The 21641-nt window shown below is 39.5% G+C and overlaps 3 protein-coding genes and 1 long non-coding RNA gene across 18 annotated transcripts in view; 2 read left to right on the forward strand and 2 right to left on the reverse strand.

The window, feature by feature from the left end:
• The window catches only part of LOC135167989 (heterogeneous nuclear ribonucleoprotein R), a 33148-nt gene extending 13040 nt beyond the window's left edge, over nt 1-20108 (reverse strand). For 3 of the 14 annotated variants that reach the window (XM_064131781.1, XM_064131780.1, XM_064131779.1), the window contains exons 1-4: nt 19778-20108; nt 3038-3423; nt 2547-2654; nt 2273-2449 (exon numbers count right to left, since the gene is read on the reverse strand). In XM_064131781.1, the coding sequence (XP_063987851.1) occupies nt 2273-2449; nt 2547-2654; nt 3038-3423; nt 19778-19820 (714 nt within the window). In that variant the 5' untranslated portion in view covers nt 19821-20108. Of the gene's footprint in view, nt 1-444; nt 581-2272; nt 2450-2546; nt 2655-3037; nt 3424-3537; nt 3692-4148; nt 4168-4195; nt 4353-4652; nt 4773-6430; nt 6572-19777 lie in introns of those variants that run through there. The other 11 variants (XM_064131783.1, XM_064131789.1, XM_064131791.1 and 8 more) reach the window with 10 other exon arrangements.
• On the forward strand, nt 4671-9740 carry LOC135167995 (uncharacterized). 2 transcript variants are annotated; one of them, XR_010299955.1, is made up of 4 exons: nt 4671-4811; nt 5964-8670; nt 8750-8861; nt 8933-9740. It is a non-coding gene; the product is annotated as an uncharacterized LOC135167995 (long non-coding RNA). The 2 variants fall into 2 exon arrangements; XR_010299954.1 differs by having other exon boundaries at nt 8750-9740.
• LOC135167987 (uncharacterized) lies at nt 13976-19638 on the forward strand. Its single transcript, XM_064131774.1, has 10 exons — nt 13976-14825; nt 14944-15062; nt 15141-15285; nt 15946-16075; nt 16134-16299; nt 16693-17232; nt 17543-17699; nt 18053-18184; nt 18395-18512; nt 18986-19638. Exons 1-10 carry the CDS (start codon nt 14185-14187, stop codon nt 19244-19246), a joined length of 2409 nt encoding a protein of 802 aa, XP_063987844.1. The 5' UTR covers nt 13976-14184; the 3' UTR covers nt 19247-19638.
• Nucleotides 20109-20607: 499 nt separating the features above from the next.
• LOC135168224 (mitochondrial pyruvate carrier 1-like) lies at nt 20608-21340 on the reverse strand. Its single transcript, XM_064132203.1, has 3 exons — nt 21146-21340; nt 20963-21063; nt 20608-20895 (listed from the first exon to the last, which is right to left on the reverse strand). Exons 1-3 carry the CDS (start codon nt 21199-21201, stop codon nt 20726-20728), a joined length of 327 nt encoding a protein of 108 aa, XP_063988273.1. The 5' UTR covers nt 21202-21340; the 3' UTR covers nt 20608-20725.
• Nucleotides 21341-21641: the final 301 nt, after the last annotated feature.

A 21641-nucleotide genomic window follows, 5' to 3' on the forward strand; every position in this document is an offset into this window, starting at 1 on the left:
ATATCGCATGTAGAATCGAGTCCGGCCGTCCGCAGAGATATTTTAAATAAATAATCATTACTGAAGATAAATGTGTACACGTCAAGCATAATCGTAATCATGAGTAAGACCTAGTTGTGACAGGGAAGAGAAGACTTGGACCAGAGAGGTGTTACTGTTTCACTAATAAACCGAGAGGCAAGGAGGCTTCCAAGTATCGAAGGTATCACAGTCTATTTATTTATTTTTTAATATGCGAAGCTCTCCACTCAGAATCATTTGATAAATCACTTGTCTTTTGACTTTTCCATACCATCTACAACCACTACTTAAAAGCTACCACTCTTATATTACCAAAAAAAACAAAATAATAAAAGGAGAAATGATAAAAAAAAATCAAATAGGTAGACAGGTAGGTTTAGGTAAGAGGTAGGTAGGTGTGCACACGCCTCGAATTCACTTTACCTGTTAAATTACCGAATTCCTCCAAGATCTCCTCTTTGCCTTTTGACTTTGGTATGTTCCCGACGAAAAGTCGTAGATTAGGAACGCTAATGTTTACTTTCAGACACTTGCCGGGTTTTATTTCGTAATTATCGAGCTGTGGGATGAAGAAAAAAACACACACATGCCTAATTTTGTTCTTTTTTCCAATTGTTAAACAAAACATTTGCGAATTTTTCTCGCATATTTTTCTTTTTTTTTTGCTTTAAAAATAAACGAAAACCAAATGAATAAGGTAAAAAATATGTAAAAATGGGGGAGTAATTTTGGAATAAATTTGTGATCAACAGGTGAAATTATAGGGGGCGGAGATTTTTCTCCGTTTAATTTTGGATTTTTGTCGATAGGGGATAGTGGCATGCGGTTTTTTGAATCCTCAACAGAAAGGTTTTTGATAGTTTCAATTTTTTTCAGTGAAAAGGTTTCCCCCTAAAGAAGACAAAAACTATTCCAAAAATTAATTTGAAAGATGAGCAATGAATGGATCAAAGGCAAAATTTATTTGGACCATTTTATTAATTTTTTTCTAATCAATAATTTATACTCAATTTACTGATGAATTTTGGAAATTAAAAAATTGGGAAAACATTTTCGCATATTTTTTCTCTTTGGAAAATAAAGAAAAAAAATACAATAAAAAAAAAAACAGGTAAATCAACGAAATTTTGCAACAAATGTGGGATAGCCAGGTGAAACAATAAAATAAGGGGGGTAATCTCCCTTAAATTTTGTATCATCCTGACACGGGTAACACGTGGCATGCGGTTTCGCTCGATTCCACCCAGACCTACGTAAACCGGCATTCGCGTGTATCATTAAAAAAAAAAATCACTGGATTTTCAAAAGTTCGTTGAAAATCCTGTAAACAAATTTTTGTGCCTCGTCTGAAAAATTTTGTTACAAAAAATTGTTACTCCTGAATTGAATTACAATTTTGGAACCAATTAGATTTGATGTTGTTCTCGTCCCTTTTAACCAATGACTCTCAACTGACATAAACATCATGACATAATTATCATTGTTCAGAAGAAGATTCTCCACTCCCAATTTTGCCCACTGAGCAAAGAGGAGAGCTGGAAAAAGAAACTCATCCGCAGGACATGATTAATAACATCAGTCACTGTTACGTTCTGGGAAATTGGTTGGATATTATTTATTACTACCAAACGTTAATAAAAATTAATTATATATCCTTGAGGGGTGGGTTTTTGAGGGGGGGTAGGGGGGGGGGTTTGGGGGGGGGGGAATTATTGGGGCATAATGTCCTCCATCCACATGCATCAATAAATTGTGCATGTGCATGTAGACGAGAAGTTAATAAAAATCAATGACGAAGTAATTTTGATAATGTTGATTGTTCGTAGATTCATCCCAGGCTTACTGTCGATTGGACAAAGCGTAAATATGACTGGTATCCACGTGAATGAGAGGATGAACACTGGGGGCTTTTAAATTTTCAAAGATATTTCGAGGTACTCTACTGAAATAATATTCTACGAACATTTCATCGGCCCCAATTTCCGCCTCAATTGAGCTAAAACTTTCAGAAATATTCAATAAAAATATGGGGGATTTGTATTCGGTTGCAGAGATGGAGACCGATGATAAATAATTTTGAAAATAAACAGAGAAGAATTGATGTTGGGACATCCAATTGGTTCGTTATAGTATTTTGTTAACTACAGGATAAAACCAAAGTTCGGTTTAGAGTATGTCTATGTTATGGACGGACATGAACTAAGAGACTAATTATTTATTGTTTATTGAGACAATAGGGGGATTAACATACCTCTCTCACTGCTTGTTGCGCCGCTTCTCGATTGGTAAATGTTATGAAAGCGTATCCCCGGTTGGTGCCAGACATGGGGTCCATCATGAGCCTCAAATCCCAGATTTTTCCGCATTTCTCGAATAGTGGGATCAGCTCGTCTTCATACATGTCTTTAGGAATTTTTCCACAGAACACCTGGAGGATAGGAGAGAAAATAATCGTTTTAATGTCCGAGGAAATTATTTTTCTTAATAATTTATCAGCAATTTTTAGGAGAAATTTTTTTAATTACCTCACAACCATTCCCTGGTGTGGGGCCCTCCCAACCTGGGGGTGGTCCACCGTATTTTCGTTGTCCAGTTGTTACGTCCAGTGGGTATCCAGTTCTCTCAAGTATCATCTGCATCAAGAGAATTAAAAATTTAATTTTTGGCGATCAGAGATCGAATTGGGGGCCGAGGAATTTTTTTCTTTCACCGTTCGCAGGAAGAAAGAGCATTTGTCAATAAGAAAAATTAATGATTCGGTTTGTGTTTAATTAAGAAGTGATTTTGCTCCTCTAAAAAGTACTAAATGGATATTAATAATATTCAGAAAAATGACTTCGTTTTGCGATTTTTTATTTTTTATCACATTCTGTTACTCCTCTTTTTTTAATGGCCGACACTGAGCAATAAAATATAGATTAAAAAACATTGAAAACCTTATTTATAGTCACGTGGAATTCAATTGTGGGAAAAATTGATAAAAAAATAAATGACTTGGAAAATCCTCGTGAACTACCTTAATTTTGTCTTCATCTGGTGCTTTGGGCGTTGTACTGGTGCCTGTGCCCTGTCCTGCCCTGCTTTTTTGTCTGTAAGTCTTCATGACACCACAGAGATACGCCGATTTATTAGAAACATGCTCAAGATTAGACTCCAAAAATTGAGTAAGAACACTAAGTGCCCCCTCAACAGGAAATTCTCTAAGGGCATCGAGGGCTCTCTCATCCAAATCAACGTGAGCCAATTTTCCAGTTTTATAAATTTCATCTAATTTAGCAGCCACTTTTTCATCGAGTCCATACTGAATCAACTTAGCAAAATCCTCAGTTCTCTCGACGTACTCCATCTCCTCCTTCGACTGCTTTTCTTCCATTTTAAGTTCCCCATTTCCCTCTGCCATAGCTGCAAATCACAAAATAATAACCAGCGAATTAGTCGATTAATCCCCCATTCTCACGTTATTTTTATAAATCCCCTTATCACACTCCACAATTCACTCTCGTATCGCACACGAACCAAGAAATAGAATCGAGAACGGAACAGACAACGCTCAACTTGTCTGTTTTGACACGTTCCCCACGGCCGTGACTACTGACACTCTCGCCCCTGAAACCCCAGCTCCTCGGCGTTGAAAAAATTTTTTTGCAATTTCAGGTTAGGTTTCCCCCGACCGGTCACATCCCAAAAATAGTCCCACCACCCCCCAGAAGCCCCTCACCCCCCAAAAACCCCGTCAATGCCGCTAAAATCCCCGGAATCCCCTGAAATGCATCGACACATTGACACGCAAACCACCACCCCACAACAACAAAAAATATCTCCACCCCCACCCCCTCCCCATCCTCACATTTCCCGCGCTTCGTTCGTCAGGCCCCTCTTCCCCCTCCCCCCTTCGCAAAAAAAAAAATCCCCCAAAAATATAAAAGACAAAGAGCGAATTGCGCGTAACCTCCGCGAACCCACACACACAAGCACTCACACAGGCCCCACCAAGACGTCCCGACGAATCAAAACAAGTGAAAAGTCACGGTAACAAAGGGTGAACACCCCCTCGCGAAAAATATCCCAAACCCCGGCGAGGAAACAGCCCCAAATAACCCAACACAACAACAACTCACATCACTCACCCCCTTGTCCCACCCCAATAAATTCCACCAAATAAATAACGACAAACCGGAAATACAGTTCCTCCGGATTAAATATATAATCTAGGAATGCATCCACGTTCTGGTGTTCCACCCCGTCGTGGAATGCAGTTGTGCACCGTGTGCACTCCGGTTCCGTTCCACGATGGCGGGTCGTCTCTCCCTCCCTTCCACCCTCCCCTCCCCCCGCGCCCCTCGCGTTTCCACCTGCCGCTGCGCGTCTCCGCGAAATTTCACCGGTCGGCCGGTACCGCCCGCCCCCCTTTCGCCAAAAATTTCCCCAAAATTTTCCCCATCACCGCTCCAAACTCCAATGAAAACCACCACAAAAATCCCAACTCAGGAACCGCTGCGACCGGTAAAATCCCCGCGATCTCAGCGCTGCATTTTGCAAAAATCCCATATCAGACCCATTTTTTTATTAAAAAAAAAAAATGGCCGACGGTGAAAATATAATTTCTATTATTTTATTCAGGGAATACCAACTGTATCGGCAACGCCGCCTTTCCGAATCGGCGGGAACGAGGGGAAGTAATTGAACGTCAAAAACGTGATCGCGAAACACTACGGGGTTCACAAAACGACGCGCAAAGAGATACGCCTCGAACCCAGAGCGAAAGGAGGATAGAGTGTGGAGAAGGTTGGGTATGTGTAAGTGTTGAAATTCCCCCCCACCGCCCTCCCGCCCGGCCCTCCACCCCACCCGGGGCCGAGTAGTTGTGTCCCCGGCGCAGCAGCCGCCTGGCATCGCGGCCTCGGGTACCGGTTGGCCATTTTCATGTTCGCCTGCTGCTCCGTCAGCGCCCCTCCTCGCAAAAAAAATGCGAAAAAAAAAAAACATTCGCTGGAGTGGCCCAGCTATAGTGCGTGCGTACAGCGCGCTTTGAGGGAAGAAAAAGAGGAACGAAATGAAAGGAGAAAGGGGATAAGAAAATAAAAAAAAAAAGGAGGGAAGAGGAAGAGAGACGCGTCGATTGGAACGGCTCGGGGGGGGGGGGGGAGGGGGGAGATTAAACCTCACGGTCCAACACATGCACCAGCGTCCTCGAGTGAGAACAACGAACCGCCGCCAGTCCGATGCACTCGAGGCCAAATTTTCGCCGCATGTATTGCATGTCGCGGTTTTAGGCTCTCTTCCTTCGGATTCCCCCTGCCCCCCCCCACCCCTTCCCTTTGCGAATTCGTCTCAATGCCCGACTCGACACCGGCTTTATGCACTTCTTTCAGCCTTACAATTTTTTTTTTTTTTTTCGCTCTCGGACGTTTCGGTTGCGCCGGAGAGAAGCTGGAGATTTATTTGGGAGATCAATTCAAAATGGGAAATTATTGGATAGAAATGAAATTGATGGAGGGGTTATTGTTGGAATAATTGGAAATAGCGACGATTGTTTTTGGTTTTTTTGATTATTTGAAATAGATGGGAGGTGGTGAACGCTCGATCGCGTCCGAGTGCTGGTTCTGTTTATCTGGGGGGTAAAAAAAGTTGATTGAAATGGGAGAAATTATTTTAATGCATTTGGGGGAGTGTTCACTGGGAATGAGAACGTCGTGGGCTTCACTGGGTTTTTGCGAATCGTTTGTTCTCACGATAATGCGGAAAATGGGAATTCGAGGAGGTTCAGGGATTTTTTTTTGCAGAATGAGGAATTTGGGAAATTCTCCGGAATTCTTCGCACAAATTATTTTAACGTATCGTAAATTCCAAGCACGGGGTAAAATGGATAAAATTTTGAATCGCGAATGTTTTTTGGTTCGTCGCAGCAGTTTTGGATGTTAAGAAAAAATGTTATTTTCCAGGAGAAGGCGTTTTCACCTAAATAATCCAGATATTCGTAGTCTCACTGGTCCGTTCAGTGCGTCGATAAACAAGAGATCCCGGGAACGTAAGTAATCCGGGGGCCAGACGGTGAGCGAGAGAGTAGAAACGGACGAAAAGCGAAAACCAACGATTATTCACTCCGTCCTGTGTCGCTGACCGGACGTACTTGCACATAACCTTGCAAAAATTGCAAGCGTCAGGGGGATAAGAGGAGCCGAGAGCGGCCGAGAGAGCGAGCGAGAGGGATACGGTGGAGGGAAAAAAAAAAATGTTGGAGGGAGACGGAGTAAAATCGCCAGACGGAGTCTCATCGTTTCTAAAATTAATGGAGGACGAATTTGCGCGCGAAGGAGAGGAAAAAAAAATCAACTGGTCGGTGCGATAGCGCTGGAAATACCGAGATAATCAATAAAAAAAAAATATCATTAATAATTTGTTGCTGTACCTGAGCGTTAATTTTGGTTTCCCTAAATGATGATTAATTTCCAACGATCGGCTGCTCGTTCCTCACCGACGATTGAAAAAATAATAATAAACTGATTGAAATTTCGACAGATCCTTATTACAACGGAGCTGAGCACCCAATCAACACACTGCAATGCACGAGGACGATCACGATATCTCCGGTATAATCCGCGGTATGCGACACATATTAACCGACAGACGCACCGTCTTCACAATGCTATAATTTTTCCACCGAGTTATCACTTTAGCGATGTCCTTCCAACAATAGTCACTGTCGCCGAAAAAAAAAAAATCGCTGAATTGAATTTATCAAAACTCGTGTGTCCGAACGGAATTACCGTAATCACTTTTGTCGAGTCAAATCACTATTGTATCACTTGTACCGCTGGATAAACGAAGATATCACTTAAACTTTGTCTATACCGTTAACTTTGGAAACTGTTCGTCAACTCGAATAACAAAAACAAAAAAAGTTTTAAATTAATTTAAAAAAAAAAAAGAAAAAAAAAACTAAAATCCAGGCACTTTGTTGATTGTATATTGCAGTGAGGTGATAGTGGCGCAAAGTCCGGTGGCACAGCGGTGGTGAAGATGGCTTTTTTGGACAAAATAATACTCCTCTCTCGTGTGGTGCCTACATAGCCGTGTGATGCATAAATTGGACTGTCTCGACTAGTGAACGGTGCAGTGGTGCAAGCCCCCGCTAAACAAAACCAGTTTGCCCGGCTTTTTCGCATACACACAAGGAGTACAAATACAGACGGTCTAAGAACACCCCGTAAGGTGGTGGAACAGTATGGGGAGGTAAAAGGGGGTAAAGGAGAAACCCTGAAAACGGGATAGTTGAGGGCAATGGGTGAGGGTACAGCAAAAATTTTGCTACCCAATCCAATCGGATTCAACGGTTTTGCCTCTCTTTTGCGCTGTGGTAACCGTACACAGGGGGGCCTCAGCCCCGCCTTTGCATCAGTAGCGTCTCTAGTACCGTAAAACACCTACGGATGCAATGGGTGCAGTTGGGGGGTTGAAAAGCCCGCCTTTTACCCCACCATGCGACAGTTCACGGGAGAAAATAAAAATACATTAGAAATATTTAAATTGAGTTCGGGCGCGATAGGTTTGGGGCATCAGGGGGTGACTTTAAATTTTGAAAATCGGGTTCAGAGGCCATTGAGCATTTTCGAAAGCCACTCGCCCCAAAACGCCGGAGAATGTTCATCTCCTGGAGTTGAAAAAAAAAAATAAAACTGCAGAATTTCAGTGTTCTGACCTCGAGCAGCAATTATTCGGGAATTTGGGGCCCGAGGGGCGATTTTTCAGGGGATTTTCGGCCGCCGCGTACTCATCGATGGGATTGATCTACTTGACAAGTGGAAATGGAAAACTCAGACGGGAAAAAGTAGTAACAGACAGCTTGGAGCGTACACGATACTCAGGGGATGTGGGTACGGCCCTGACGTGTAGTCTGGCAGTGCACCCGCTGCTTCTCTCCCCTCCTCGCGAACCCCCTCCCCCCCCCTTGGGTGAGGAGGGAGAGAATCGCACACAGACGTTGAGAAGGACAGAAGAGGCTGAAGGAGTTGGAGAGGTAGAGGAGAGAGTGAAAGATATTGGGAAGGGGTGAGCAGATACGACGCTGGCGAGACCCAACGCGCTTTGCAGAAACCTGTTTCTACGTTTTCTGCTTTACGTGTGATTATTATGAATATAAAACTCCAAAGTTCTAGTCTTTTTCATCGAAAAAAGTGCGTTCGATGGCGGAGAAATATTCGAGCCCATCGGGGAACCCAAATTTTGGAAGATTTTTTTTTTTTTTCGCGGGGAAAATAGTGTTCGCACGCTTGGTTCACTCGATTGCGGGACAATGCACATTTTTGCTGGATATTTATTTTTTTTTTTTGCGACTGAACGGAGGGCATTGTCGTGGGAGGCTGATATTCAAAGGGGTACGGTATACTCGACGATGGCCCCGAAGCCCTGTTCGATGCACTTCGTCATTTTCTGTCTTTATTTTTAGTTCTCTCTGTCCCTGTCTCGCTCTTTATTCAACTTGTTTTCGGACTGTGGTCAAAGCACTCGGCGCCGAAGCCTTTCGATGAGTTTCTTTTGTTCCATCGTTTGGAAAAATGGGGATCGGAGAATTCAATGAAATTTTCAATGCTCTGGGAAAATGTGGGTTACTGCGGTGCATGGGCAGCGGGCGGAAGGGGATTTATTGGGGTGGGTGGGGAGAACGAGGGTGGTCAGTTGGACTATTTTTGCGAATTTTTATTCAGAGGGAGAGGGGTTTTTTTTTCAGCGTATTGGATAGATTTCTGGCTCGCCGGACCGGCCGTTCGCGGGGAATAACTCCACAGGTGGTAATTATGATAGTTTTACTGCTCTAGGAGGTGATCGTGGTGGTTGTCAGGGTGAGTGCAGTCGCTCCGGGAATTGCAAACGTTAGGAAAATAATTTAAATTCTTGGATTTTTTTTTTTCAGTGGAAAAGTTTAGGAGAAATGAGCAATTGGGGGAGATTTTCAGGTATTGACCTGGGTAATGTCGTCGTCCTGGAGCAGCATGGTAGTTATTATAAATCATTTGATTGTTGATATGTGGGTAAAAATTAGACCACTTCAGGTACATAAATATTTAGTAAAATATGTAAAAAAATTAATACATCAAAAATATGTGGAATTAACTTGAATTTTATAAAATGAAAATTTGTATTTAGTGAGTTGAAGATGTTATTTTGTCATAAAAAAATTCGTGAAGTTCTTATACTACAGAAAATGTCAAGAACTTTGAAGAATATTAATAATCCATTAGTTCCATCGTTTTAACTGATAATTTTAGTGATAAAAAAAAATTAGTGATTAAAAATTATTGAAGTTGTACTCTTCTCTGTCCGAAACAGTAAAATATGTTAGAAATTTGTATTTAGTAAGTTGAAGATGTTATTTTATCATAAAAAAATTCGTGAATTTTTTTTATAATAAATACAATGTCAAGACCCCTCGAAGAATATTAATAACCCATTAGTTCCATCGTTTTAACTAATAATTTTAGTTATAAAAAAAAAAAATTACTGATTAAAAATTATTGAAGTTGTACTCTCCTCTCCCCGGAACAGTAAAATATGGCATGGGCCTCCGATATCCCCAGAATATGTGGGAAATCATGACTGGTGGATGAAAAAATCGGCAACAGGTGTCGGGTAAGAGGGCATATGTAAAGAATTTAAAAGATCCGTCGCGCTTCCGGCGGGTAGGAGGGCTCGTACCCCTCGGGGGGACTATCCGAAAGACTCAGAAAAGAGAGAAACGAGAGGGTGAGGGAGACCGGGGGGAGGGAGGGGGGCGCGCAGGAGACCCCTTCAAAACCTTGGTACGTGATAAAGAAACGCGGTGTACAGCTGTCCCCCCCGCCCTCGAAAAAACTCGTCTGAATTTTATACTCGATGCAATGCACTGCGTTTCGTGTTACTACCGAATATGTTGTATGTACTTTTTCCGCATCCTTCGTTTCTTCTTCGTATGCAATTTTTTTTTTTTTAAGGGTTTTTACTTTGACCGTCTGTGCGACGTTACGCAGTACAACTATCATGGGAATATTGAGAGAATGGTACATGTGGTAAACGAGTTTTTGCGAGGTACAAAATTAAAAAGAATTTCCATGCTGTCTGGGTTGTGACAACAAAATGATTTTTAGGGAGGGGAAAATCGGGGGAATTGTCTGGAATATTTTGCTTTTTTTTAGTTGGTGAAATTGACGAAGTGGATAATTGAGAATTTATGGGGTTGGTTGGGAAACTTGTTATTTTTATTGTTTTGATTTTCGGTTAATTTTTTTATTTAATTTTTAAAATTTTTTTTGAGGAGAATTTAAGGGGATAAATAGGTTGAGGTATTTGCTAATGAGATTATGCAATAATTTAGAAGTTTATAGACAATGAAGTGAGGAACAAAAATGTTAAAACAATAATCTCGCTTTTGATGTGGTTTTTTTGTACGAAATATTTTTTGTTATTTTTAAAAAATAAAAAATTGAATATTCATTTTTATAAAATTGTTGAATTATTTCTTTAATGTACCATATTAATTAATACGTAATAACTGTGAAGCACTTTTTAATTTTGCAAATTTCAGATTTTTTGGTGCAGATTTTCCCTAGAAATCGACATTTATAATTAATTATCATAAACAGATCGATGAATATTTTTTATCGCATTGGCAATATTGTTTGTCTGACCAACATTCGTGTTGTTTTATAATAAAACAAATTTTAAGAACTTCCAAGCTATTAAAGTAATGAATTCCATCAACTGGACATTTTTCTCCACAATTACTGATAAAAAAATGTTATCTCCACTGCGGTCAATGCCTCAGTAGCCTAATCTTCTCCCTGCAACACTCTCACTGCAGATATTACTCATGTGAAATAACTTTTTGAAATTTGCGGCGTCACTTTAAAAATATTAAAAAACCCAAACTGCGAGGGACTTATGGATACCCTAAAAACCTTCGCAATTCCAAAAAATATTAACTTCTAAATTCTAATAAATTATAACACATATTAAGAGACGTTGGGGACGATTTAAAACAAAAAAAAAACGTTTGTAACATCAATGAAATAAATGTGACGATGATGTGATGATATTAACTTCTAAAAATCCTTAAATATTAAAATTAATTATGTCAAATCCGAATATTTCTCAAGTGAGCAACAAATCCCTAACAAATTCTTAAATTTCCCAAAAAAAAAAAAAATTGCAGGACTTCACCCGACTCCTCGAACCAAACAATCCCCCTAAAAAATCCTCTCCATCATAAACCTCCAATTAAAAAAAATCTCCAACTAAGAAAAACATTTCTCCCATCAAACAAAAATAATTAATTAAAAAAAACATCATCACACGTCCCTGAACATCCCCAAAAAATTTTCTCACTCCACCGCAGCTCGTAAAACCCCCAAATCATCCGATTATACTTGACCAAATGCACAAGGACAGTATCTTAATGCTCCTCATCACCTTCCCGTTTCGAATTTACCTCCATCTGCACTTGTTTCCCACGTAAATATCCCCCCTGAACTCACGGGGATGTGTCCGCGTAGACAACAGCATTCAACAATGTGCAGACTTTTCTCAGGAGTGTAAGAAAAAAAAAAAAAATAAGATAAAACGAGTGCGGAATAAACCAGGGGACATTAGGGAAACTGGACGAGACCCCCAACGACTCGTCCTCTCGTTTCATACTTCCCTCACCCCCCCTTCCCCCGCACCCAAGGGTGGTGGTGGTGGGGGGGGGGGATGACAACCCGTTTACTGAGAAAAATGTCCCATCCTTTTTCATCATCCTACGTCCACTCCTCTGATGCTGTATCAGCCGCTGGTAAACAGGACAGTCCAGGGGGTGCACCTATGTCCACGGGGTGAGAAAGGTCGAGGGGTCGAAGAAGCACGACTAAGAAGGGGGGAGAAAGGGGGGGGGGCACTGGTGGTTGTATGTACACATGGACCAGAGACAAAAAAAAGTGTAAAAACGTGAGGTTTTGCTCGGCACTGAAGGGGTAGTGAAGGGGGTAGTGAAGGGGTACTGAAGGGCTTCTTCACAGGGGGTCGTTGGACTAGGGTGCTATATCCTCATAAGCATCACAATGATCACCTAAATGTTATGTCCTCCCGTATTAAGTCACCGCGGAGACTCTTTTCCTCGTCTTTTCGAATTTCTCGTGTCGGTTCTTCATTCCTCGGGCATTTTGTCCTCGTCGTTCTGGGGCTTTTTTTGCGCTTGGTGGTGGGGGGATTTTTTTTTTGCTTTTTGGTTTCGAGAGTTGCTGGGAACATCCGGAGTTGGGGCGTCATCCCTCGCTTCTTTCGCGGGTTTCAGGGCCCTTTTTGCCGGGGACTGGAGGCACTGCGGTTTCTATGAACACGCATGTGGGTACACAAATGGGGGGTGAGGGATAATCGAGGGTTTGGGAGAGTTTGGGGGGTTTTGAAATTTTTTGGAAATGTTTGGTGTGATTTAACACCTTTTTGGGACTTAATCTTAATTATAAACGATTTTTTCGGTATTTTTAATCATTTTTCAGGCGTTTCCGAATTTTTTTGATTTTTTTCATTATTAATTAATAATTATTACGACAATCAACATTATTATTATCATTATTAAATATTTAAATTATGATTTCTCGTTTGAAATGAATAAATAATGTTTTTTTAATTAAATAAATCACCCGATGACGTGATTCAAAATATTTCTAGTTAAATTAATCAAAAAAATTTAATTAGTGACTTAAATTTTTTTTTGGTTATTAAGAAAATTTAATTAATTGTTAGAAAATAATTTTTTATGCCCGTTTTTCCTCACATATCGAGATGAAATAAACCCAACAGAGGGGAATAAATTCAAAGAGTCTGTTGTACTCGATAAATTGTCACGTGATCGAGTGTGGGGTCAGGTTGGGGTAAGAGGCCAGCTGCCATCCGAGAGTGCACATTTGTGCATTCTGAGAGTGAGAAATCGATCGACCACTCCAGACACGCTTCCCTCATTCTGTTTCCACGAAAGCGAAATTCTAAACTCAAATATAATGCGTACCACAGTCATTACGAGCCTACCGAGTTATTAATGAATGAGTCATGAATGGAAAATTGACTTGGGGAGGGGGGAGACCGAGAGATTGATTCATCGTGTCATTATCCTGTGCAGCTCAGTTCCATAATTCAGACAATGGAAAATAAATTAATGAATTGAATTGATTAGCAATAAAATATTTTTGTAATTATTACTTTTCGTCTTGTAAATAATCGAAAATAAATAAATCAAATGACAAGTTATAAAAAGGGAATTTGTTATTGTGTTTTAAGAATTAGTTAAAATAAAGTCAACGTATTGATGAAATTATCGATTATTTTTTAGAATAAATTAAAATAATAAATAAAATAATAATACGGAGACTGATCAGAAATTTTCATTCACAACAATTGAGTATCAAACCTCATCATTAATTAATAAGTATGAATTTTTTTAGTAATTGAAAATGATGATTTAATTATTGAAAAATGATGACTGTACTAATCGATCAATATAATAAATAAATAAAATTTTCCTGCCGTTCGATCCCGAATGGTAATAATTAATTCAAATAATGGGGCTGATGATGCATGAGCTTGAGTTAGTACAAATATACTCTACAATCCCCAATCCTTCACAACAACAAATCAAAAAAATTAATTAATTAATAAAGTCGGTCACTCGATCTCATTTACCCCTCCCACTTCAGAAAAACCATCAAGAAGATAAATTATTCGAAAAGGACTCCAACAGCTGATCAAGCACCTTCGCCTTGTTAACAAAAATGGCGGAATACAGCAGATAAACGATTCCCATTATTAAAAAATTAATTAATACCATTTCTTGTTCGATTCTTTTTCATTCGTGATGAGTTGTAAAGGTAAATGAAAAATTCAAAAATTAGGAGTAATGATGTCTGCCGAGTTAGCACGAACATCCTATACCATTCCCACACCATGACTATAGTCAGGGCGTGTTTATTAGGTGACTCCACGTTCTGACGAGTACAAACGACGCTCGTAAGTGTTTGGAGTTGCGGGTGTGCCCCCAGTGCTCCCAAAAATCGAAACAATGTGTGCTTGACCCCATAAAAAAATTGATAAACAAAATTCCCCGAATTTATTTGGCTTCAAAAGCCTTGAAAACGTTGAGTGTCCTCGAAGAAGGTTAAAATGGATCGTTTTGGAGTCACAGCACTCCTGGTGATAGCCTGCCTGTGGCTGGGCGTTGTCGGTCAATATGAGTGGCAGACGAGAGATGCTTTCGATGAAATTAAATTGAAAATGGACAAAGTGTCAGGTGATAACTGTGAAATTCAGCACCTGGGGGATCTGTTCCTCCCCGAGGGGGCAGTGTCCCACCTCCCGGACGTCAAAGACATCAACATAAATCCTGTATTTCCAAATAGGACAGCCCTTCTTCATCTTCAGAATATGGCCCTGAGCAGATCATTTTTCTGGAGTTATATACTCCAGTCGAGATTCATAAGGCCAGCGATTAATGACACTTATGATCCTGGAATGATGTACTATTTTCTGTCATCGGTGGCTGATGTCTCCGCCAATCACTACATCAACGCATCTGCCACGTATTTCTCACCGAATATGTCGTATACACCCAGTTATCGAGGGTATTTTAACAAAACTTTACTCAGATTTGCACCGAGGACTTTTAGGTCTGATGACTTCAATGATCCTGTGCATTTTGAGAGGATATCCACGAGGAATTCTTTTACTGTGAGGGACTTGGGGGCCTTTCCCTCGCACAGTCCTAGTCTTGATTATACTTCTGACAGTTACAGAATTAACAAATGGTAATTGTTTAGAATTGTTAAGCGTAAATGCACTGAAAGCTCTGAATTCTTCCTAAAAAATCTGCTCATCAATTATTAAATGACTCAGTTACTATTTAATTCTTTAATTAATCTCCAGGTACAGTGCATGGTTACCTGACAATCCCCAGAGTCGTCACGACACGAAGACGACGTACCAGATAGAAATTCGTTACGCGAACAACACGAACGAGACCTTCACATTTCACGGACCACGAGGTGAATAATAATCCACAACTTGAAAGAATACAAATAAAAATTGTTTACACAAACCCTTCGGTTTTTCTCCCTCACCAGGTGCTGACGAGGACCCAGGACCGATAAGATGGACAACCCCCTACTTCGATTGTGGTCGGTCAAACCGTTGGTTGGTGGCTGCAGTGGTACCAATTGTTGATATTTACCCTCGTCACACCGGTTTCCGTCACATTGAGTATCCAAGGTGATTAAAAAATTTAATTTTTCGGATAAAAATATATTTTTCAAGGATAACAAACAAGTTACCCAGATGCTTGCCTCCCCTCATTGATCGTCAACATAATCGTATTCAGAATGTTGGGGGGAGGTCCTGGTAAAACCGGGTTGTGTGGTTGCACGTGAATTCTTGGGAGTAAAAAACATAAAGAGATGGAAGTAATTCCAACAGCGCGAATAATATGGCCATGGGGATTAAACGATCTGTCATGGGATTAAGATTTCAATGACGATAGAGCATTGATCTTCATTTTCGAGTGGCCTTTCTTCGGCTATTATTTCGCGAGAATGTCTTATTCGAGGTACGAGGGTGAGGACTAACATGTTTAGAATAGAATTTTGAATGTGAAACCACAGGAATCAAAAAGATTTGAGATCTCGTTGAGAGAACTTGATTTTTGAGGATGAATTGCTTATGAATTACCCATCAGGAGAATTGTCTTTTAATTCTGCCCAATAATTTATGTGAACAAACCCAACGCTGATAATGCAATTTATTGAGAACTTAATTTTGAAGAATAAAATTTTCAATTTAATCCTCGAGTTTGCTGGGCATTCTCTATAAGCTTTCCACAAAAAAAGTCAATAATTTATCGTATTTTAATTAAATTAATTATTTGTGACGCAGATACACTGCTGCGACTGTCATGGAAATGGATTTCGAGAGGATTGATATCAATCAGTGTCCGAAGGGAAAGGGAAATAATGGACCAAATAAGTTCGCTGGGACTGCAAGATGTAAAACAGATACAACTGAGGTAATTTTACTGAAACTATGTTCTTTCTCAGGCCATTCTAATGCATGATTTTTTCTAGTGTGAACCTCTGCATGGTTGGGGCTATCGACGAGGTGGCTACCAGTGCAGATGCAAGCCTGGCTTTAGGCTTCCTTCCGTCGTTAGAAGACCATATCTGGGGGAAATCGTCGAGAGAGCGACAGCAGAGGAATATTACAACGGATTCGATTGCACAAAAATAGGATGTGAGTTGCATTTCTAATAATTATTCAAACTCAATGATGACATGATTCTTCATAGGCTCCAAGATCGACAGAACTACATTTCTTTGTGGCGTAGATTAATCAATTGCGCATCAATAACTTTCAAGAACGCTTATTTTGAATTCCATTGAAATCCCAATTGTCCTTGATTTTGTGAATTTAATTATCTTCCCATAAAGAAATTTATATAATTATTAATTATTGAGTATTCTTTGTTCCACTTCAGAGAAAAATGAATCAAATAGAAATCTAATTTTTAATTGAACTAACAACGAAAGAAAGTCCAAAGAAAAAATTTAATTCGATCACTCGAGCCCTTCAATAAAATAATCTAAATGATCAAATTACGTTTGAAAATAATTATTTCATCTTCAGGGGTCCACAAAATGCCGGTGCAATGGGAAAAAGCCGAGCCCCACGTGAAAGAAAAATACCTGGAGCAGTACTACGAGTACAAAAACGCTTCATCGGGGCCTGACGCCCTCCAACGCGAGAAAACCAACATCGAGGAAGCCCTGAAATTTATTCTAGGTGTCAACGAGAAGACCTGCAGCAATTTCACAAAACAACAGCTGAATCTTCATGGAGACATTGGCTACGGTGCTGAAGAGTTCTTTGAGAACGAAGCTAGAATGGCCGTGCGTCTCGCCAACTTTATCAGTGCCTTCCTGCAGATATCCGATCCTCAGGAGGTGTATTCAGGGACCAGACTGGCGGACAAACCCCTCACCGAGGATCAGATGATCGGCGAAACCCTGGCGCTTCTCATGGGAGACACGAAAATATGGTCTGCTGGGACTTACTGGGATCGCAATAAATTCACTAACAGAACTTTCTTCGCTCCTTACGCTTATAAAAGGGAATTGAACTCTAGGAAATTCAAGGTCGAGGACTTGGCACGTCTGAATAGCACAGGTAATTCCAAATATTTTTTAATATTTTGGGAAGCGAAGTAGTGAATCAAGAAAAATTACTTCTTATTAAGAAGCGGTTTTTATTGAATATCTGGGAATCCGGGGGAGATAGCGAAGTTGTTATGATAACCTTTTTTATAGAGCGCATTAAGTACTACAATAAATGTGATGAGAAAAATTCCGCGATCTGCCTTAGTTTCGGAGATATAGCTAAAAAATCGATGGCAAGATAAGTTAATTTATCTTGATTGGGCTTCAAATTTGTTCAGATTATCCGGAAGAATTTTTTATGAAGGAAAATTATTTTTCAGAGCAAGTCTACACCAACCAGCCTTGGTTCAAGGCCCTCCAGCAGAGGTGGGCAACGAATTTCGACGATTTAGAGAAATATTTTATGAAAATTCATATTCGTTACAACGAAACTGGCGACCACAGCATGAAATACGAGCATTTTCCGAATTTCTACAGGTGAGAGAACGATAATTATCTGAGAAAATTATTCTCTACATTAGAATTATAATAGAACTTTCAATTGAGATGGAAATATATCCAAAAATCTTCCAAAATTGCTTGACTTTGTCCGAGCAAAAAAAAAATATGCAAAATCAACTGAAATGTTACTCTTTCCCCTCTGAGTTGTCCACGGGTATTAGTGCCCATATTGACATAAAGGGATTATGGTTTGAGGGAAGAGATAGTTGGCGAAGACACGGATGGCCTCAACAACGAGGAGAGAAGATAGTTTTAGGGAGAAGGGGTGGTGGAATTTCTTTCTCACTCGTAATTTATTTTAATGTGGATATGCCTCCGATGTTCTTTAGGGCGGCAAACCTGGATCACGGCCACTGGACAACTCCTTATTTCGATTGTAACGGCAAAGTGAATAAATGGGTAATTACCTATGCATCTCCATTTTTTGGCTGGGACAGCATCAAGGCTAAACTGGAATTCAAGTGAGTATAGCAACACTATTTCACTTTTTCTCCCCTCTTATTCTTCATTTATGTGGGCTATTTCTCCACTGTGTTGGGTGAAATTATTCTCATGCGGGGGGTAAATTGAGTGTGAGATAGTTGGGGATGGGAACCAGTCTCGGGGAGGATGGAACAACGTAATAAAAAAATTTTTTAGAACCTCTGTTTAACATTGAGAACACTTTACAGGGGTGTCGTTGCTGTTACCATGAACTTGCTTCAGCTGGACATTAACCAGTGCGACGATCAATTTTGGGTGCCAAATGCGTTCAAGGGCACCCACAAATGCGACCGAAAAACATCATATGTGAGTTTTTTGTAGTTTATTTCTTGTACTCGATAAAAATACGCATTAGAAATCGTACTTTCGAGGGGTAATATTCATTGCACATATTTTAGAAGATATTTTCCATTGAACTCCCTCCCCTTTATAAGACTTTATAATTTTCTTGACCTTAGAATAATTAAATAAATCCCAGCAAAATTATTTTAGTAGTAAATCGATGAAACAGGATAAGGGCATTTGGCTCAGCTTCAGTAATCGATAAATATCTCCTAAACGAGTCGGAATGGTAAAATTTTTATAGAAATCTTTTTTATAGTCCACAAATCGCTCTATAAAAAAGGTGGTTATAAAAATTTGTCTATCTCGCTTCGTTTTCGAGATATCGATCGATCAGTGATCCTAGATTACTTCTCGAATTATTCCAGATTTATTCTTTAATCAGATGAGGTTTCGAATGAATGTAACTGGACTAAAAAATTAATTTTCATTTTCAGTGCGTTCCACTGCTAGGAAAGGGCTTCGAATCCGGTGGCTACAAATGCGAGTGCAAACAGGGCTTCGAGTATCCATTCGAGGACCTGATAACTTATTATGATGGCCAGCTAGTGGAGAGCGAATTCTCGAATATTGTTAATGACCAGGAGACCAGATATGATATGTTCAAATGCCGGTTAGCTGGTGCTGCCTCGGTTGGCTCCAGTATCGTCCTAATAATATCGGTTCTAGTATTTTTCTACCATTTCTATCGCCGATAGATCGTTGATTAATTAGTTTATATTTATGTTATGAATGTCTTCAGTGAGTCATTAATCCGTCCAGAAGCTATTTTTTTTAATCAGAGAATGGTCAATTTATCGTAAGATTTTACAGAATTTTATCATCCAAGTTTATAGACTAGTTTAGATTTTAAATACTCAGATTTAATTGATGAGCATCGATATTCCGTCCATAGATGAGTGCCTTTTGCGTTGGGAGGATTTTTAGTCGCCCAAAGAATCTCATGAACTGTGTTAACTTTATACAAACTCACGTATTCTTCATCATGTGTTCATAGAACGTGTGTTATAACATCGATGCCTTAAAGTGAAGAAAGCAGTGGACCATTTTGTATTTTTATGAAGAGAAATAAACATTTTTAAAACCGAAATAGATTTTTTTGATGGGATAATTGGGCGCAGAGCAGAAGGAGGACACAAAATTATCAGATTTCCTTAACAATTTAGTGAGGGAAAAATGTTCCCTGTGTCCTTCTGACTTCAAAATATTATTATTTTGTATTGACTCACCCTTCAGAATGATCTGCATCACCTCCGGGTCTTTCAAATCCATTCCGAAAACATGAATTTTGAAGCCAGGCAGATTTATCGGTTTTTCACTGATAACTTTTAGAATCCGAATTGTAGAAATTTCAACCCAAACGCATTCCGATCATCCCCACAACTGACAAGTGAACGATTTGTTTGTGAAACAAAAATGATGCGTTGCTAACGCAATGGCGGTGGTTCAACTGCCATTTCTTCGGAAGTGATTGGTTCTTCAGAGATATGGAAATGGAGCGGGGCACCAATTTTCGAGAAAATATTCAAGATAAACTAGAGACACTATTAGCAGAATGTAAATCGTCAGGAAGAGGAAAACGTACGCCAAAATTACGAAAAACATTGGTAGGGAATTTAGAAGAATTTTGCAGAATTTTCAGTGTGTCAACGACTTCATTAGTTGACGACTCCATTCATTTTTTTTCAGTTCTAAATATGAGATGATTTTTTGTTTAATACCGATTGTTGCAAATATTTTCTCTACCCCAATAATTACCTGAGAGTTTGTGAAATATTCGTTGAAATAAAAAAATTTATGAAATATGAAATTTATGAAATATTCTTCGAATCCTTCCTTTTGTTCCAAATTAAAATATAATTATTATCATATAATTTTTATTATTCATATAATTATCAGTCCACTGCTGTAAAGATAAACGTCACTGTCGTACCATTAACAATTTCTTGAATAATAAAATTTAATAAATTCCCTTTTGTTACTTCCATTCGTCGAAATTGGTCGTCCGTTAAGAATCCTGAAGTGGCGTGCAATAAAAAATCCATAAGACGAAAAAAAATATTGAACAATTTTATATATTTACAAAAACATCTAACTTTGAAACAACCGATGCACAAAAGTACATCTGTTGGTGCATGATATTCAAAAATTGGCAGATAACGTGTTCCCTTATCTCATCACTCTTTCTCCTCGTTCTTCTTTCCCCCCAAGTAATGAAAATTGATAAATCTGTACAGCTGTGTCAGCTGTGCTCCCTCATTGGTGAAGTGGCAGGCGAAGAGCAAAAGATTCCTGGGCTGAACCCTCAAGGAGAATCGCATGAACATGGCGGAATATAAACAAAGTGCTGAAAGAAAAAAACAATTGTAAATTAAGATCGAATCACGCGACATGGAACGTCTGAGTGAACTAACCAACAGTCATTTTTCCACTGATAAAATTGGGATCTCGATTAATATCGGCGATAGCAGCTATCGGAATCCCCCAATTAGCCACTGGACCCCAGAAATGTGTGCTGAAAAAATAGAAAATGAGTAATTAAAAATGCCCTGACGATCAATTACGGTAATTAATTCAATTGAATCGTGGGATCTTACCTCATGAAATAATCTCGAGTCTCTTTGCTCGAGAGAGCTTTCATTACTCGATTCATTTTTACTATTTTATGTCTCGATTAATTGACGATTTGATGAAGCTAGGGGTGATACTCTGGAAATCGTGAGGTAGCAGAATTACTCTTTGGTATTTGGTGATTGTTATGCATTCGTATATGTAAATATATCGAGTGGACGAGGTCTGGGGTGGGGACAGGGGAGGGGAGACTGATAAAGCTTGATTCTCATCAGCTGCGACAGTTTCCTCTTATCAAGGGAAATTTGTTTATTTTTTTGCGATATTTGAATGTTGAAAAGCGATGAGGTCTTCAGGGTCCTTTTGTGGCATTTCTCGAGGGTCTTCGAGGGTTGTCATATTTTATGGGGGAGATCGAGGGAAATTTACGATTTTTCCACCCATTTCCATTGATTTCACGAATTTTTTAATGGGTAACTGCCAGAAAATTGGAAAATTTCTGAAAGGATAAATGAATGTGGC

Source organism: Diachasmimorpha longicaudata, chromosome 12 (genome assembly GCF_034640455.1).
Source record: "Diachasmimorpha longicaudata isolate KC_UGA_2023 chromosome 12, iyDiaLong2, whole genome shotgun sequence".
Lineage (NCBI taxonomy): Eukaryota > Metazoa > Arthropoda > Insecta > Hymenoptera > Braconidae > Diachasmimorpha > Diachasmimorpha longicaudata.